The sequence below is a fragment of the Leptidea sinapis genome, chromosome 1 (genome assembly GCF_905404315.1).
Source record: "Leptidea sinapis chromosome 1, ilLepSina1.1, whole genome shotgun sequence".
Taxonomy (NCBI): domain Eukaryota; kingdom Metazoa; phylum Arthropoda; class Insecta; order Lepidoptera; family Pieridae; genus Leptidea; species Leptidea sinapis.
Window position 1 is genome coordinate 29,149,355 of NC_066265.1, and position 17,120 is coordinate 29,166,474.

At 34.6% G+C, this 17,120-nt stretch overlaps 2 protein-coding genes across 2 annotated transcripts in view; one reads left to right on the forward strand and one right to left on the reverse strand.

Annotated features, from left to right (window-relative positions):
* The window catches only part of LOC126965628 (BTB/POZ domain-containing protein 9), a 31,536-nt gene extending 27,990 nt beyond the window's left edge, over positions 1 to 3,546 (reverse strand). The window contains exons 1-2 of the mRNA XM_050809300.1: positions 3,295 to 3,546; positions 1,156 to 1,254 (exon numbers count right to left, since the gene is read on the reverse strand). Of these exons, the coding sequence (XP_050665257.1) occupies positions 1,156 to 1,234 (79 nt within the window). The 5' untranslated portion in view covers positions 1,235 to 1,254; positions 3,295 to 3,546. The remainder of the gene's footprint in view (positions 1 to 1,155; positions 1,255 to 3,294) is intronic.
* A 2,506-nt stretch (positions 3,547 to 6,052) lies between these two features.
* The window catches only part of LOC126965572 (lethal(3)malignant brain tumor-like protein 3), a 43,034-nt gene continuing 31,966 nt past the window's right edge, over positions 6,053 to 17,120 (forward strand). Inside the window, exons 1-5 of the mRNA XM_050809211.1 lie at positions 6,053 to 6,183; positions 6,459 to 6,680; positions 6,756 to 7,550; positions 8,704 to 10,716; positions 13,182 to 13,407. Coding sequence (XP_050665168.1) covers positions 6,531 to 6,680; positions 6,756 to 7,550; positions 8,704 to 10,716; positions 13,182 to 13,407 — 3,184 coding nt within the window. The 5' untranslated portion in view covers positions 6,053 to 6,183; positions 6,459 to 6,530. The remainder of the gene's footprint in view (positions 6,184 to 6,458; positions 6,681 to 6,755; positions 7,551 to 8,703; positions 10,717 to 13,181; positions 13,408 to 17,120) is intronic.

Consider the following 17,120-nt stretch of genomic DNA (forward strand, 5'->3'; position numbering starts at 1 on the left):
CGAGAGAGGACTCGATAGAAGACACAAGTTTCTCCCGGCACTGCTCGACGTTTTCCCGAGAGAAACCTGCATGGCCCGTGTATACGGCATCACCAGTGCTGTCGTCTGCATAGCAATGCATTTTGGCGGTGTCCAACATATCATTGATATGCAGAAGAAACAGCGTGGGAGATCGCACACAGCCTTGGGGCACTACAGCGTTCACGGGCTTGGGATTCGAGCAATAACCGTCGACAACGACCTGTATGCTGCGCCCAGTGAGGAAGCTGGAGGTCCACTTGCATAAGCTCTCGGGAAGCCCAAATGATGGAAGTTTTGCGCGGAGCGCCTTGTGCCATACACGATCAAAGGCCTTCGCTATATCCAGACCAACTGCCAGGCCTTCCCCCTTGCTTTCCATAGCCGCCGCCCATCTATGTGTTAGGTATACCAGAAGATCGCCAGTCGACCGACCATGGCGAAAGCCGTATTGCCGGTCGTTGATCAACTGGTATACCAAGGACCCTCAAGGTATACCAAGAGCTGGCGGTTAATTATGGTTTCCATGATTTTGGAGAGTATGGAGGTAATAGCGATAGGCCTGTAGTTTTCCGGATCCGAACTGTCTCCTTTTTTTGGGATCGGATGGACAAGGACTGACTTCCATGAATCAGGGACTACGCCTTTTGAGTTAGAGTGCCGGAATAAACGCGTTAGCACCGGCGTCAACTCAAAAAGTACTAGCAACTTTCTACATTAAGCCGTTTTTCATTTTCTCAACATTTTCAGTGTTACTTAGGTATTCCAACAGTGCTCTCTCTCAATGTCTCTTTTGGGAAATTGTTAAACAGTCTCTAAAAAAAATCTTTTTCGCTGAGTGCAGCATAAAAGTTATTTTGACTGATGTTTTTTTTGGCTTGGACGTAAGGCCCATCAATACTGGAGTTCCACAAGGCTGTATGCTATGTCCTACTCTATTTCTTTTACATTAAAATATATATGATGCAACATGCATTATTATGCTAATACCAGCAGTGGATATGTTACATTATAACAGCTATGCAGGTCAGGGGGTGGTGCTTATTCAATTCAAAGACAAAACTGGGGGTCATCAATAGAGCTGGAATGATATGTATACAAAATTTATTGCATTTCAGTAAAAACAATTAAACTCACTCATGTGCTCTATTTCTCCAACGCGAGTGCTGCAACCGCTGTTGGCAGAAATATAATGTTGACTCAACATTTTATCCATGACTGATTAGTTATTGAGACCTGAAATTTAAAAATAGGTTAATAAAAATTATCGGGAAATTATGGTGTGTAATGTAATGTGTAAGCATTATTGTGTTTTCATCAGAAGGGTGCCGTAGCTAGTGAAATTACTGGTAATGAGTCTTAACATATTATGTCACAAGGAGACGAACGCAATTGTAGTGCCGCTCAGAATCTTTCATTTTTTCAAAAATCCTGAGTGGCTAGTGCCTCTATGCAGTCATTCTAATGGGATCAAATACCGTAAGCTGACCTGCTCGTCTCATCCCTTATTATCAAAAAAAACTTAAAAAAGAATGGCTAAATTTGTAGTGTATCTTCCATAGAAGCTACTATAAGGAAGAATAGAATAGAGATACAAACATACCAAGATTATGTGCACAAAATACCAATCAATGATATAAGATGTAGGTATAGTGTGATTGGGTAATTGAGTTAGTTGTGACTCAATAAGACGGGTAAAGACTAAAGAGTTTATTCAAAAATATTAGTTATAGTAATCCGATAAATTATTACAAAAACAATTGTAATAAGACTTATCATTAATTTAAATACACCTTTGAAGTTCATTATTCAAAAAATAATATACATAATTTTAATTTTTCTTAAAATATGCAACATAACTGTTATTTCTATATTATGTTTGGTTATTTGTTTTATAATATTCTACTCAGCTAACAGTTTTAGTTAGTTTATAAAAGGTATACTTTAAGATCTAATAGAATGGATACTCTTAACTCAGACCAGTTAACAAGAAAATAAGAGAAACTATTGTGTAAGACGTAGTTTTTTTTTTTTAAATAATATATTGCACTCTGTCTAGGACGACATTCATCAATAAGTCATGACTTTATATCAGGCTTGTGCAATACTCATCCATTGACAAGTTTGCTTCATTAAAATCAGTTTACAGTAGAAGAATTTAGGTGTTAGATGTAGATAGCACAATAATATTTTTTATTGGTATATATTGCCATTCTTATCAGTTGAGTCATAGCATATTTAACCATATAATAAAGATGTATAAAAAGATTTATCTACCATCATCATCGTTGATACCATCTCCATAATAATTGTATGAAATAACTTTATCTGATTCAGTCCACAGCCAGTCAGTGATTGAGTCCCGTTGGGTGACTTGCCACATCCATTTATGCCGAAAAGCTATCTTAAGCTATGGCATGGAGGTTTTTAATCGGTAGAGGGGTCTGAGTCCAACATATGGGCCCTGTTCTAGGTATATGTAAATGTATTTTTCAAAAAAATGAAGTAACTATGAAATTATGTGCATATATTTGTTATTTTTGTGTGCACCAAATAAAAAATCTCAAGTGTAGAGTAAAAATACCTTGAAATGTAGAAGCCACTTTTAGCATGAATTCTTCTGATTGTGCTTAAATATTAGAGTACCACAGAGAACTCTATCACCTACCATGTTACTCTCAATATCAATGATATTCTAATTTAAGTCAATAATAATATTTTTTATGATATTAAATTGGTAATCATTTATTTTCAATTGGTTAAGGACAGTTTTTTTGTATGTGATACAAACATAATAAAAATAAAACCTATTTATTTCCAATCTATTATTAAATTACAGTCTTACAGATCAGAATAGAATTAGAACAGATAATATTGTTACAATTATTTACATAGATAAGTAAAAATATAATTTTGATTTGTAATAATAACTGTTGTTATGTACTGCCTTCATCAATAATGATTGGAACCCCTTCTTGGGTATAGGCCTCTACTATCAGTGATACAAACATATTTAAAATTAATAACGAAATAAATAAGTGGTTCTACTTTTATTAATATGTCTTGAACTAAACTATTTAGAACAATGTGATAAGTTAAAATTAATTTACTTTAAGCTATCGAATTATTATGAAGATGCTCTTTGGGGGCAAATGGTACTCTACGTGAATTAAATAATAATCGTTTCCAATATTTATTTCCAAATCTCAAGAGCTACAAACAACAAAACTTATTTTTTTTTAATTTTAGTTAATTTTCATATAAGTACCTACTTACCTGTTGGGTTTACACTCTCAAGGCATCAAAACAGCAAAAGTAGGTAACTGCTTAGTGCATACCTACTGCACAGTGCACACGGCATGACAAAATAGATTAACTTTTCTTTTATATTTTGTAAACTCTTCAATCTGAATTGAAAATTCTATTACATATGTTAAAGATAAATAAAAACTATTAATGTAAATGTATTGTAAACTTTACAGTTTTACGTTTAGTCACTTTAGTGTTTACATCATAATAATTATCATACATAGGTATACGTCGTCGGTCGCACCCAAAGAGTATAATAATATGTCGCACCAATGACCACAGAATACTTTTGTCGATGACCAAGACCGATGGCCAATGACCAAGTTACTATTTTTTTTCATTCCTTTTTTGAGATTTAGGCTCGCACATTCCATGCATCCGCCAGATTCTCTAATTATTTATTACTTATTCGAAGCTTTTCTTGTATGTTCTACTTCGAAGAGTTTTTATTTATTCCAAGGGAGGGAAATGAATCGGGCTGAAAGATGCCCAACACGAGAATTTTGACATTTGATAAGTATATGATAAATGAAGTAAATAAATAGATACAAAATTACATGAAAACTTATTTAGAGACAATATACATAAGGTACTATACATTATTTATAATTTAATACAGGATCAACAGAATTCAGAAGGTTTTTTTATAGTTATTAGGAAAAGTAAAAAGCAAGTTCGGTTATATTTAGGGCAGTGTCCACGCCAATTAACTAATATTCATAATCCTCATTGATATTCCCTGCCCTGCAAGCGCACTTTTATATATGTGGTTCATAAGTGGTTCATGAATCGCACGGCACCCGTTCGCTGACCGCACCGCAAATCAACTCATCACTGACCGAGTGGTTTAACTCGTCGCATTACTGCATTTACTAGTGATAGTATGAGATTATAGTAATAGTGATTCGACTTACGTATAGGTACCTATAGTGAAGGAACAGTTCTTGGACAAGAGACAATTGAGATTTCATCTGCAATCCCTGTAATATTCCAGGTTAGTGCGCTTGCTCTTTTAATCAATCCTTTTGTTCACGTTTTAACTCATCCCGCAACTCCTGCAACATCCCGCAAGTCCATTCAAATCCTGCAACAGCAGCTGGTGATCATTGAACCAAATCACCCAGGCAGGTAAAGAATAACTAAATAAGTGATCCAGATCTCCTAAGTCTTGTCCGCATTCGATATATATATTACAAGGAAAATTTTCACCACACACCACAGCTTGTGTCATACAAAAGTGACTGTCTGACTGAAAGACCATTTGTTGAACACTCGGAAAGTAACAATGATGAATGGTTCTAAATCTCCTATTATTGCATCCCTCGTTTTGGACTGCAATTCAACATGAAGAATATTCTGCGTTATTTTCTTCCAATCTTCTGATGTAATACTTTCAAAAGCAGCTGATATGAATTCATATGAGCTGCTGAAATAGCAATATTTCTGTTGGTTAGTTTTCGTATCTGGAAGAACAAAAAAATGTCTGAATAAGACTGAATAGTCTGACTGAGAAAGACTCAACGCTAAACATGATGTAAGTTATTCGGTGGTAAGGTTTTAATCTAAAATAAGTGATGGCTAAGTATGTTAAGTGAAAGATTGTATATTGGCTGCACTACCACATAACAAAATACCATAGGACATAATATATATTCCATACTTTATAGTGAACTAAACTTATAAACGCAATGTACATTACACAGATTTTTTTTATTATTACAGAAACAATACTGTAACAAAAATAGGTAGACTATGTGAAATTAAAGAAACATTATTTTTTTATTATTATTTGAAATCAAGTATCAAATTCATTACATCGTACTAACCTACGAATTCAGTCAAGAAGTCTAAACATTTACTCTTTTGCTTAAAATTTACAACGCTTCCTTCTCTTTTTGTTTTAATTTACTCATCATTGTAAATAACACCCACAGCACATAACTATTGATCGTTTTACCCATATTCGCTTAGAAATATTCAAGAAACTCAATGTAAACAAACTCCGGTGTAACCGCAAGGCACAACAGATTGATTGACATTGTCTTTTATTTTATAGTTCAGCTTTCAACCAGACTCTATCAGCGACTATTGTTATAATAATCTACTTCTATGAGAAATATATATTCTAAGTCAATTTGAGTGGAAATGACAATTTTTATGCATATACGTCACTTCCGTAAAACTAGGTGTAGGGTTCTTTAAATTTTTTTTTAATTGTAGGTTTTTTTAAACCTTGAAATCGGGCTACAATCCCGATTTAAATATATTTTAATATTATAAGAACATTTGTAAAGTGATGCAACAGTTTAAAAATAAAACAAATACCGACACATCGCAATCTATACATTAAGTCCTATTTTATTTATAACGTTGCAACTTGCAACTCTTCAATAATTATTGAGGTGTTGAAATTCTAGAGAAGTTAGATTTAACATTAAAAACCTAAAATAATAAAAATTAATGTCAAGGTCAATCTTTTCTGTACATATTTATAATATTATTAATTGTATGTACACATTACCATAAAAATATATACGTATAAAAAGCTATCTATAGTTTTTACATAAATGTCTGTTGTAATAGTTATTTTTTTTTTGTTGATAATCGGGCGCGAAATCATCCTTCGTGAGAATGAGCGGCGGTGATTGGGTAAAAATTTTAAAAGTACCAACCTAACAAATATACAGTACATTTTTGGCTATGTTGTCAGAACTCAGAAATTATTACCAGTTGTGTAGCAGGTAAATTCGTCGCTGAATTAAATTTATTTTTCTTAGTGGTTTCGGAAAATATTTGAGCTATGAGTTGCATAAAATAAAAATTGTAAAATCTCTCTTCATGATTTAGCTACAGCAGGTTGGTTATAATTTACTACTTCAATCTTTCAATAACTTTTCTTTTTCAAAGGTTGTGGTTCTGTAAAAGTAGCTGCACAATAATTGATACTGAGTGCGTTAGTCGCGAATGAAAAATTTAATAATAATTTGTATATAATTAATTTTCGCTCAATTATTAATATCATTTGTAATTTATTTGAAATTTTAATAGCGTTTTTGTAACTTTTCCATCTCTTTGAAACAGACTTTTAGACTCTTAATAGATTGGATTATTTTTTATTTAATGCGTTTCAGGTCACCAAAAATGAATTATAAAAAATAAATAGACCTTTGTGATGATTACGGAAATGGTCCGTATGTTGAGAAATGGAGCGACAAAAGTGTAATTCACTTCAAAACTTTGACGAACCTAAATCTGAAATATTGAAAAAAAGATTATTGAAGGCTTCTAACACATGTACCGGTGTTAATATCTCCCAGAACAATGCACACAATGTGCTATTGAACACATTACGTGTAAGTTATATTAGCACTGAATAATATGATTTTAAATAATATTCGCCCTCAATGACATTAGTTGTTACGTTACAGGCGCCAAGTTCGAACAGCATGATTGTCTCTTCGGTGCAAGCGCCGCAGAGCTCCATGTCCATCACCCATAATTTAGTAACTCATCCAATTGCACCTGTAAAAATTCATCCAAACAATTCTCCTTATCAGCATATGCAGCTGTCCACAGTTCATGTGCCGGTGCAGATACCTGGGTCAACCTCCAATATTAATGTTCCTGTGCAGCTTTCAAGTGGCACAAGCAGTGTTCCACTGCAGTTAGCACCCTGCAGTCTTCCATTGCAAGTTTCCGGCACAACTACTGTGCCTGTCCAACTCCCAGCAGGAGAGACCATCAATGTTCCCTTACAGATCCCTGGTAACCAGAACATCCAGCTCACTGGTCCTTCCTTGCCATCTATGCCTATTCTTCAAAACACAGCTCAATCCCTTCATAATTCAATTATACATCTACACATGGGTTCAAATACTAGGCAGGCGACTATAGATGGAACACAGGACATAAGCATAGGCAACCAACAGCTACAACTGCAGGATTCAGGAATGCAAGTTAAGATGAACTCAACACCTGTGTCACAAGGACAAATGGCATCTAATTCAACTATTGTCCAAATCCCAAATTCATCAAATAGTTCAATACAACTTCTACCAACTGCTGTAAACACTGGGGCTGTACAATTGCGTGGCACAGCACGCACAGTCCCTCATGTGGTTTACATTCAAACTCCAACGGGGCTTAAACCTGTTGCCAACACAGAAGTTATAAGTCAAGCAAGCACCAGTGGCAATCCCCCACAAATAATTGTACGCAGACCAGTGAGTATATTTATTTCATAACCACCACCATTCCCTAAAATTCAGTTTATTTAGTCAGATAATATATTATGTTTAATAGCTTTCAAGTGAAGATGATTTATAAAGCAACAAGTTTCTTAATAACCACTTGACGGTTCATGCTCAGGATATTTACTCTCAACAGTCTGTGTGCCAATAGTGAAATGGTACACACCAACAAGCAATTCTAAACTATACAAACATGAGAACAATATAAAAGGAACATTTTGAACAGAATAGCTGTCTTACAGGTCTTTATCATAAATAAAATCAAGAATCCATAGGCTGATTTTATACCAAACATAAATAATTTAGCAATAATGATTCAATAATGGAGCTCATAAGGTGAATGAAATCAAAATTAATTGATTCATCTGAGTCTAGGAAGGGACACTTGTGAATGTCAAAAGTATTATAATTCGTTGTTTGCATTTACTACCATTTCAGAAAAGGTTAAGTGTTAATGAGAAGAAGATCTAAATCTGAAGATTTAAATCAACATTTACAGCTTCATCATTTTACAAATTAATTTAATTGCAATCTTTGTAAAGTGATGCAATAAGAATACTCAATGCCTGTTAATGGAAATTAATATATTAACTCACAAGATTATTCTGTACAGTATATGCATCAATCCACATAGTAATAGTTACAGTGTAGCGAGAATATATATGTGTCCAGGCATGTAATAAAACATTAGGGAGTAATGATAAACTATTTCATCAATGAAAATACCCCATATAGGGGTCAATTCCAAAACCCTACCAGTCTGCAGCTACTTTTATTTTTATCTTAGCAAAATTCACTTGCATTTGTAAAACAGTGGAGGTTTAAGTTCTACATCCTGTAAAGGCTCAATGTTGGTCTTATTTTAAAGGCTAATACTATAAAAAAGCCCGCAAATATCTGTTTTTTTGAGATTGCTGAAGGGAGAAAGTTAATTTTTTACAGTACTTGAGCACATATAGGCGTTATATTTTAAAATTATGCGAAAACTACATTGTTAACCCATATTTTTTTTTCGTTTTGAGTCTAGGCTTATTTTTTTTTTATATAATTACAGCATTTTTATTAGTATTATAGTATAATCATTATATTTAAAATCAGGCTAGTTATTAAGTGTATATTTTTCCAGGTTGTAAGTACACCAAACATTCATGTTATATCTAATGTTGGGAATAAACCTAATATAGCACCTAAACTACCAGGTCAGAAAGGGAACTCAATCCTTGCCCCAGCTAATAGTGCTCAGCCAATTGTGATACAAAAACCAAAATTAAATGAAAAAATGATGGTCCCAGTTAGTATAGCTCCCAACACAGCAGCAACAAAACAAGCTATGACATACATAGGGTCCATACAAAAGCCAAACATTAAAAATATGCCCGATAAGCAATCAATCCTTATATCTAGTAATCAGGCAACTGTTAATCCTAACAACCAAAAACTGTATATAACTCCTGTAATTCGACCTCCCAGGATGCAGAGTACGAAATTTATTTTGCCAGTGACTCTGCCTGCAACAATGGCTACTAAAGGACCTGTAATCAATCTGCAAATAGCTAATGGGCAAATCCAAAATGACCCCCAAGGCAACATAACTGTTATGAGAGATACACCAGCAGAGTCTACAGATGTGACATCATTGGCGAAAATGGTTACAGTGAATGGCACAGAATGTTCAGTACCTGAAAGTTCTAAATCTGATAAGCAGTTTACAATATCAATTTCTGGTTCAAGAGCAGAGCCAACAGGAGAACAGGGAGAGTATTCATTGTCAATACCAGAAACAAATGCATCAATGAATGATGACATTTACACAGTGTCTATTGCTAATGATGAAGGTTCTCGAGAAAAATCATTTACACTAGCAATCCCAGAGAAAGGAAAGAGTCTTTTGAACAAGAATTGTATAGACAGGAATGATGTGACTTTAACGGTCGCAGCACCGGCGATATTACGTCGCTCTAACTCTGATAACACTGAACGGAAAGCAGTTAACGCTAATATTAAACGACGTATATCTTTGTGTGCTGAGAATTTTAATAAAAATATCAAAATGAGTCAGCCCTTTGTAACAACCACTATAAAAACGAATGAACAAACTGCTAAAGTGGTTGTCAATGATGACCATCGTGTGCCATCATTGTTTTGTGACGAGAAGTTAGATAAAGACAGGGACTCAGATAATGATGATTACAAAGACAAATCAGATGCGAAAAAAACAATGGATAAGAATATATCGAAAGTGGAAGATAAGAGAGAAGATCCACTTGGATTGTTATGGAGGAATGGTGTTGCGGAATTGTTAGGCAGTGAGTTGAAATTCAAAACTAATGAGTTTGGTCTTATTGATCTCATTAATGACACAACTCCCAAAACATTGGAAAAGAAAGATAAAAGCTCACCAGAGGACTTGTATCAATGTGATGGATGTGGATGTCATGGAATGGCTGCCGAGTTTATAAATCAAAACTTCTGTAGTGTTACTTGTCAGAATGACTACCAGAAGGCTTTTACTAAGAAGCGAGAAAGAGAAAAAGCGGAATTAACAAAGAAGAGAAATAAAATGAAAAAAATTTTAATGTCAAAACAAAATTCTGACTCTTTAGAAGATAATAAAGAAGACACTACAGATTTGAAGCATGGTGCATTTCCAGAGACTCAGATATCAGAAGTGTTGTTGATGAAGATGAATGATGATTTAATGGAAAATGACAAGTATCCATGGATGTGCGGAAAAAATGGATTTTCCTGGATGCGGTATCTTGATGTGTGTAAAGCTAAGGCGGCCCCCGTGAAGCTGTTCAAGGATCCTTTCCCATACAACAAGAACGGATTCAAAGTGGGCATGCGTTTGGAAGCAATAGACCCTCAGCACCCTTCCATGTTCTGTGTAGTGAGTGTGGCGGAAGTGCAAGGCTACCGGATGCGGCTACACTTCGACGAGTACCCAGATGTGTATGACTACTGGGTGAACGCCGACTCCCCGGACATATTCCCGGCCGGCTGGTGCGAGAAGAACGGGCGGTCGCTCACGCCGCCGGCCGGCCACTCAGCCGCGCGGTTCTCGTGGCCCATGTACCTGCGTCAGATGAGAGCCATTGCCGCACCACGACAGCTGTTCCCGCATCTCACTTCCTCTACGGTAAATATATTTATATGCTTTACCATCTATATCATAAAACTTGACAAAGAAAAAAAGGCAATGTACTGCATTGAATATTTTTTTAAATAAATCTTGCTGTGTTCTCTAAAAATCATACCGAATAGATATAGATTTTTTGTCTGCTTGTTTGTATATATATTCGTTTGATTAAGAAATAGAAATTGATGCATCAATCCACACACACACCGTAAATATAATAAAGATACGTACTTTTAGTGGCGGTTATAAAAAAATTAATATCTTTAATTTTAAAAACATGAAGCAGAGGTACTGGTAACAGGATCATTCAGCCACCACAAGTAACGTCCGTTCACGAGCTTGCCGCATGGACCAGCCATCGCCGCCCTCGGCCGTATTTAAGGGAACGAACGACCCACCCCACGCCGCCGCCACAAGCAGTTTAAAGTGAGAATAATGAAGCCTGTCACGAGAACTCAACCAAATAACAAAAAATAATGTTCATCTACATATTATGCAATACTATTTAAATACCTCTACTTACAATTTGACCATTTTGTTTAAATTTCCATAATTTATAGTTATTAATATTAATTTTTTACTAGCTGACCCAGCAAACGTTGTATTGCCGATATTAAAATCGCAATACAAAAGTAACTGTTGATCGTAGTTGGGTGAAAATTTGAAGTTGTATGTATTTTTTAAGGCTGACTCATAATCAAACAAATTTAAAAAAGAAAGTGTCAAAAAATTAAAAAAAAAAATCGTGTGGACCACGCTTAACATTTAGGGGGATGAAAAATAGATGTTGGCCGATTCTCAGACCTACTAAATATGCTCACAAAATTTCATGAGAATCGGTCAAGCCGTTTCGGAGGAGTACGGAACGAACATTGTGACACGAGAATTTTATATATAAGATTAAGAGTTAAGTATTTAAGAGCTCAAATCCTTAAGGGCAATTCACACCTTCATTCACACAAATTCATACCCAAGCTTTTTTATCATTTAAATAATCCTTTGAATTGTAATAAGATTTTTCTGTTAGTTTTTGTTTTTTGAACTTGTTGAGAGACATTTCCATTATATTTTCAGGAAGCTTATTATAAAATCGAACGCAATGCCTATTCACGAATTTTCGAGTTTACTTAGCTTGGAAGTGAGCATTTACAGTTTTTTTTTTTTTTCTGGTATTAACAGTTAGTCTTTCATATATCTTTTGAATTTTATTGCTATTTTTATGAACATCTTGGTTCTCCCATACTATAAATTGTCTGAACAGCTCTTTTCTGCAGCACAGAAATGGAGTAAATATCAGCAGTATTTCCCCATAATAATATACCAAATGACATAATGCTGTGAAAATAACTAAAATAAACCAATATTGAAGTTTCAAGGTTGGAGAAGCTTTTTTACTGTACTCGATAAGTTGTGTATATGTGGGCCCCATTAGATGTAACGTTATTCCAAGAAAAACAGTGATATCAACTGTACCTAATTTCTCGTTTTTAAGCTGCAGGTACACCGATTGACACTTGTTTAACATTAGGTAATGCGAATTTAATACACTTTGTTTTATTACCATTAAGTTATTAGCTGGTTGGTTTGACACAACTTTAGTTAAAGCATTGTTAAACACTGGTGTATTTTATGCATCAGCAAACAACACAATTCGATATTTATGCTAAGGGAGATCATTAATATAAACCAGGAATAGAAAAGGTACTAAAATCGAGCCCTGTGGAACCCTCATTTTAACGATAGATCCAAATTACTTTCCATTGACATCCGAGGACCTTTTGTAATCTTCAATTTAAATAGGATGTCATTATGTACAATGCTATATTTCTAATACCGTAATGGTGCAGTTTCCTAATTAATGTTTCTTGTTCAACACAATCGAAGGCTTTGGATAAATCACAAAAGACGCCAAGCAAAGGCATATCTAGACTTCCCAATCTTCAAATATATTTGTATCAAGTCAACACCAGCATGGTAGTTGAACGACCCTGGGTAAAACTATAACTTTTTGTTAAGCATAAGAGACTATTTCATTGCCATTTCGATGGAGTATTTTGAACAGAAATCATAGATCGAATTTAAAGATCTTATGACATTCAAGAATATTCTTCAACAAAGAAAAGAGTCTGGTGATGAGTTCATCGAATTTGCGATAGAAACAAATATATCTGTAAAAACTATATACCTACGCTACGTGTTATCACATCGAGACTAAATAGTTTTAGAATTTTTATCGTTTTGTCCATTTGGTTGTGCAAGCTGAACGCAGAAACACCAGAACCAAGTATGCGGTTTTCACAGTTGTTATGGTAAGCTCCCCGATATATACAGTTATTTATCATTCCAAACCGTTGACAAACAAAAAACTAAGTTAGCTGAAATACCTAATACGCCGAAATTGTCGGGAAGATGCGGGTGCCCGGTCGTCAAATAATAAAATGAATGGTCGAGAGTTGTTTGTGCAGATAACAAAGCCCAACGGGTTCCGCGTGGGCATGAAGCTGGAGGCGGAGGACCGCGCCAACGAGATGGTGTGCGTGGCCACTGTTGTGGACACCCTGGACAGTCGGCTGCTCATCAACTACGATAGCTGGGACGACATGTACGACTGCTGGCTGGACCCCGCCTCCCCCTACATCCACCCCGTGGGCTGGGCGCGCGAAAACGGCGTCACCCTCACTCCGCCCAACTGTGAGTCCTGATATCAATTTATAACCTCATTAGTATAATAATAATTATATATAGTATAGTGAGTGTATAATGAAATAAAGTACTAACTTTATTTCATTATACACTCACTGCAAATAACTTACATTATTAAATGTACAATGTTTATTATATAATACTAATTATTTACATCTATTTATCGTTAATTGTAATGATAATAACAATGAAACCGGTTTTGCAGTGATATTAAAAGGGATGGACTTCAGATCCCGAAACTAGTTCGTTAAAACTGTATCTTCGGGGTCAGTGATTCCTCGGCAAATGACAGTGACAAACGAAACAATTAATAAAAAAGTGTGTGCGTGTAATCTTTACGCGCAATTGAAGTAAAACTTAATAATAATTAACTTTAGGAATAGTTAACAGATGCATTGATATATGACATTAAATAAAGCCGTGTTACCAACCCAGTACTCACGTATTACTGAAGAGCTAGGAGCATTGTTAGATTTTTTGCTATTTTTTTCTCGGAAAAGCTGAATATAACTTCACCTTTTGAGCAAAGTTGGTATTTCCTCTACCTAAAATAAAAAACTGCCTTTTTTAATATATAATATGATTAATATTATTTTATCAAGTGAGATTTTATATATTTTACTAAGAACGATATAATGTTACATTTTGATATTATTATTCATCAGAATATAATTTATTTTTTATTTATTTATTTATTTATTATATACAGACACTTTATCACATAATATTACATTATATTTGGTCCCTACACTAGGCGTAGCCTGTCCTGTAGGCAACCAAAAAAACGCTTATACTTACACTTTTTACAGGTCAGGTCATTATCAGGTTCTTGATTTTCTCTTTTATTCGTATTTATTGATGAAAGAGTAAAATGTTCCTGGGATTCCGTCATTTTATTTGACTGATTATTATTTTCATAATATACGAGGGCTGCACTAAAACTATCGGGAATCAAGGACACAACCATACTATTTAAAAATGTACTTATTGCTTTTCGAAGTATTCTCCGCGAAATTTGACACATTTTTCCATATGATGGAACCAATCATTGAAGCAACCATTCCATTCGGAAGTTGGGGTCTCCACAGCTTCTTCAGGTGATGAAAATCTCTTAGGCGGGGGCTGTACGGCGGATGGTCTAATAATTCTATGTTTTCTTGCTCTAAAAACTCTTTTGTTCTGGGCACGGTGTGAGAACTCGCATTGTCGTGATGGAGGATGATGCGGCGGTTGCAGTTCTCTTTACGGAGTTCAGAAACGACCTGTGGCAAACAAATGCTAGCATACCATTCTGCATTAACCGTTCTGTGTCCCTCAAGAGGAATAGTCGCAACATGAACGGTTTTGGAGACAATCGCCAAGCCATTTTTTTTGCAACACTTCGTGAACGAACAATTTTTGTTGGCTTTAACTCATTTTCGAACACCCAAACTCGTGACTGGTTTTTTGTTTCGGATTCGTACGCGTATATCCAGGATTCGTCAACTGACACAATGTTGTATACAGCATTTGAGGATCCTGCGTGGAATCTTTCGAGAGTTCTGACGCACCAAGTAACGCGCGCCGCTTTTTGCTCTTCACAGAGCAAATGCGGTATCCATCGGGAAAACAACTTTTTTACACCTAATTGTTCATGCAAGATTATTTGTATTTGTCTCATGCCAATGTCTAAAGTTGCCTGAATTTCGCGGTATGTCATATGTCGATCTTCCTCAATCAGCTTACGCACAGCATCAACGTTTTCTTTGGTGACTGCAGTTTTTGGACGACCTTGACTATCATCACTGAGCTTGACACTTCCACGTTGAAATTCAGCAAACGAGCGAATAAATCAAGAGATTAGATTCAATCGAGCGAGCAAAGCGATAAATTGTGGTTTTGGATGGGGCTTCATCACCAAATGCAGAAATCATCCAGTCCACACACTGTTTTTGTGTTAAACCACTTCGAAAGTTATAATAAATCATCACTCTAGAATTTTCTCGAGTCAATTCCATTTTCTCAACGACTAAACAAGTTTTAAAAGACCTTGTGACAAGACCGAGAATCTTTTTCTAAATAAATAAATGGTATTCGATTTTTAAAACCAAGGAGTTTTCAATTAAAAAGATTTTAATATGACAGGAACAGTGGAAATATTTCATTCCCGGTACTTTTATTGCAGCCTTTGTATTCTATTTATAATTCAGTTTATTGTCCATTCGCACATTTTAAAATTTTCACTTATCAATAAAATAATCGATAATAAGAAATTGAATTGAATATTATTATTAGCACATAAATATCACGTTGTTATTGAATATTAACAAAAATGGCTGTATGGGCTCGAACCCTTTGTCTATCCTAATAATGGAAACGTAAAACAAAAACCAAGAACAAACAAACGAATGTCAGAAAATTTCTGAAAACGTATATATTATTTATTGCAATAGTAGGTAGTAATAAATTAACAATAAAAACACTTGGAGATTTTTAAAAAATATTACTGAGCAATTTGAAATATTTTTTTAAAAATTATAACGGTTTAAAAATTCTTTCAATTGTCTTTTGTACTAAGCGTTACTTCCGTCAGAAAATTCTGAGTTACCCCCAAGTCGCGCCTAAAGAAGTTTTACTTCGATAGATAATGTGTGTGTGTGTTTATATCTTAGTGAGTAGGTGTTAGTGCTGTTTATTTCCAACTCATTTTTACAAACATGATGATACCGTTTTTGGGAGGTAATTTTAATAATCGGCTATCTACATCTTGCTTAAAGTTAAACGCAATCGAAGCATCATGTCGTATAAATGTGTATCGCCTGTAAGGGCTTTTGTCCTATAATGTCAATTATTAGAAGTATTATCAAACTAGATATTGATTGAGTGCAGCATACTTTCTATATTAGACTTGCAAAAGCGAAATATTTACTATTTAAGTTGTTTTGTCTTGATTCCCATAAACAATTGTTTAAGGAAACTAATTTTGTGAAGTTGTTGATTGAAATTGATGTTTAAATTTTAAGAATTTTTTTTATCAGTCGTTATACAATTTCGTCAACATCGTGGATAAAATAGGACGGATCATATTATCTATGTATATAAAAATGAATTGCTGTTCGTTAGTCTCGCTAAAACTCGAGAACGGCTGGACCGATTTGGCAAATTTAGCTCTTGAATTATTTATGGAAGTCCAGAGAAGGTTTAAAAGGTGAATAAATAGGAAAATGCTGCTAAATTGAATAAAAACAAAAAAAATGTTTTTCTTTTGAATGTGTCCATACATAATTTCTATGAGAGAATTTATTGACGCACGGTTTGACAGTTCTGCTGTGAAACAATTTCATTACGACAGCAGGGTGCATATTCTACGAAGTAAATTTTGATGTTATGATATATTATTGACAAATTCATATAAAAACATTATTTTATTTATTATATACAGAACAACGTCTGAATTGATAAAGTGCCTTACATACACTCATATTATCTAGGGAAAGATGAAAGTACCCCCAAGATGAAAACCCATTAGGTAATGTGTTGGGTATAGCGGGATTTTTATGGGAAAATTTATAATATATTATATTGCACAAATTATAACAACTAGGAAGTTATAATATGAGGTTTTATGGTGTATTAAATCAAATTCCTTTGTCTATATAATATTTCGTCGCAATCTTGAATTGTTGATCCGAGATTAATGTTTATGTTCATTTTCTGCGTTC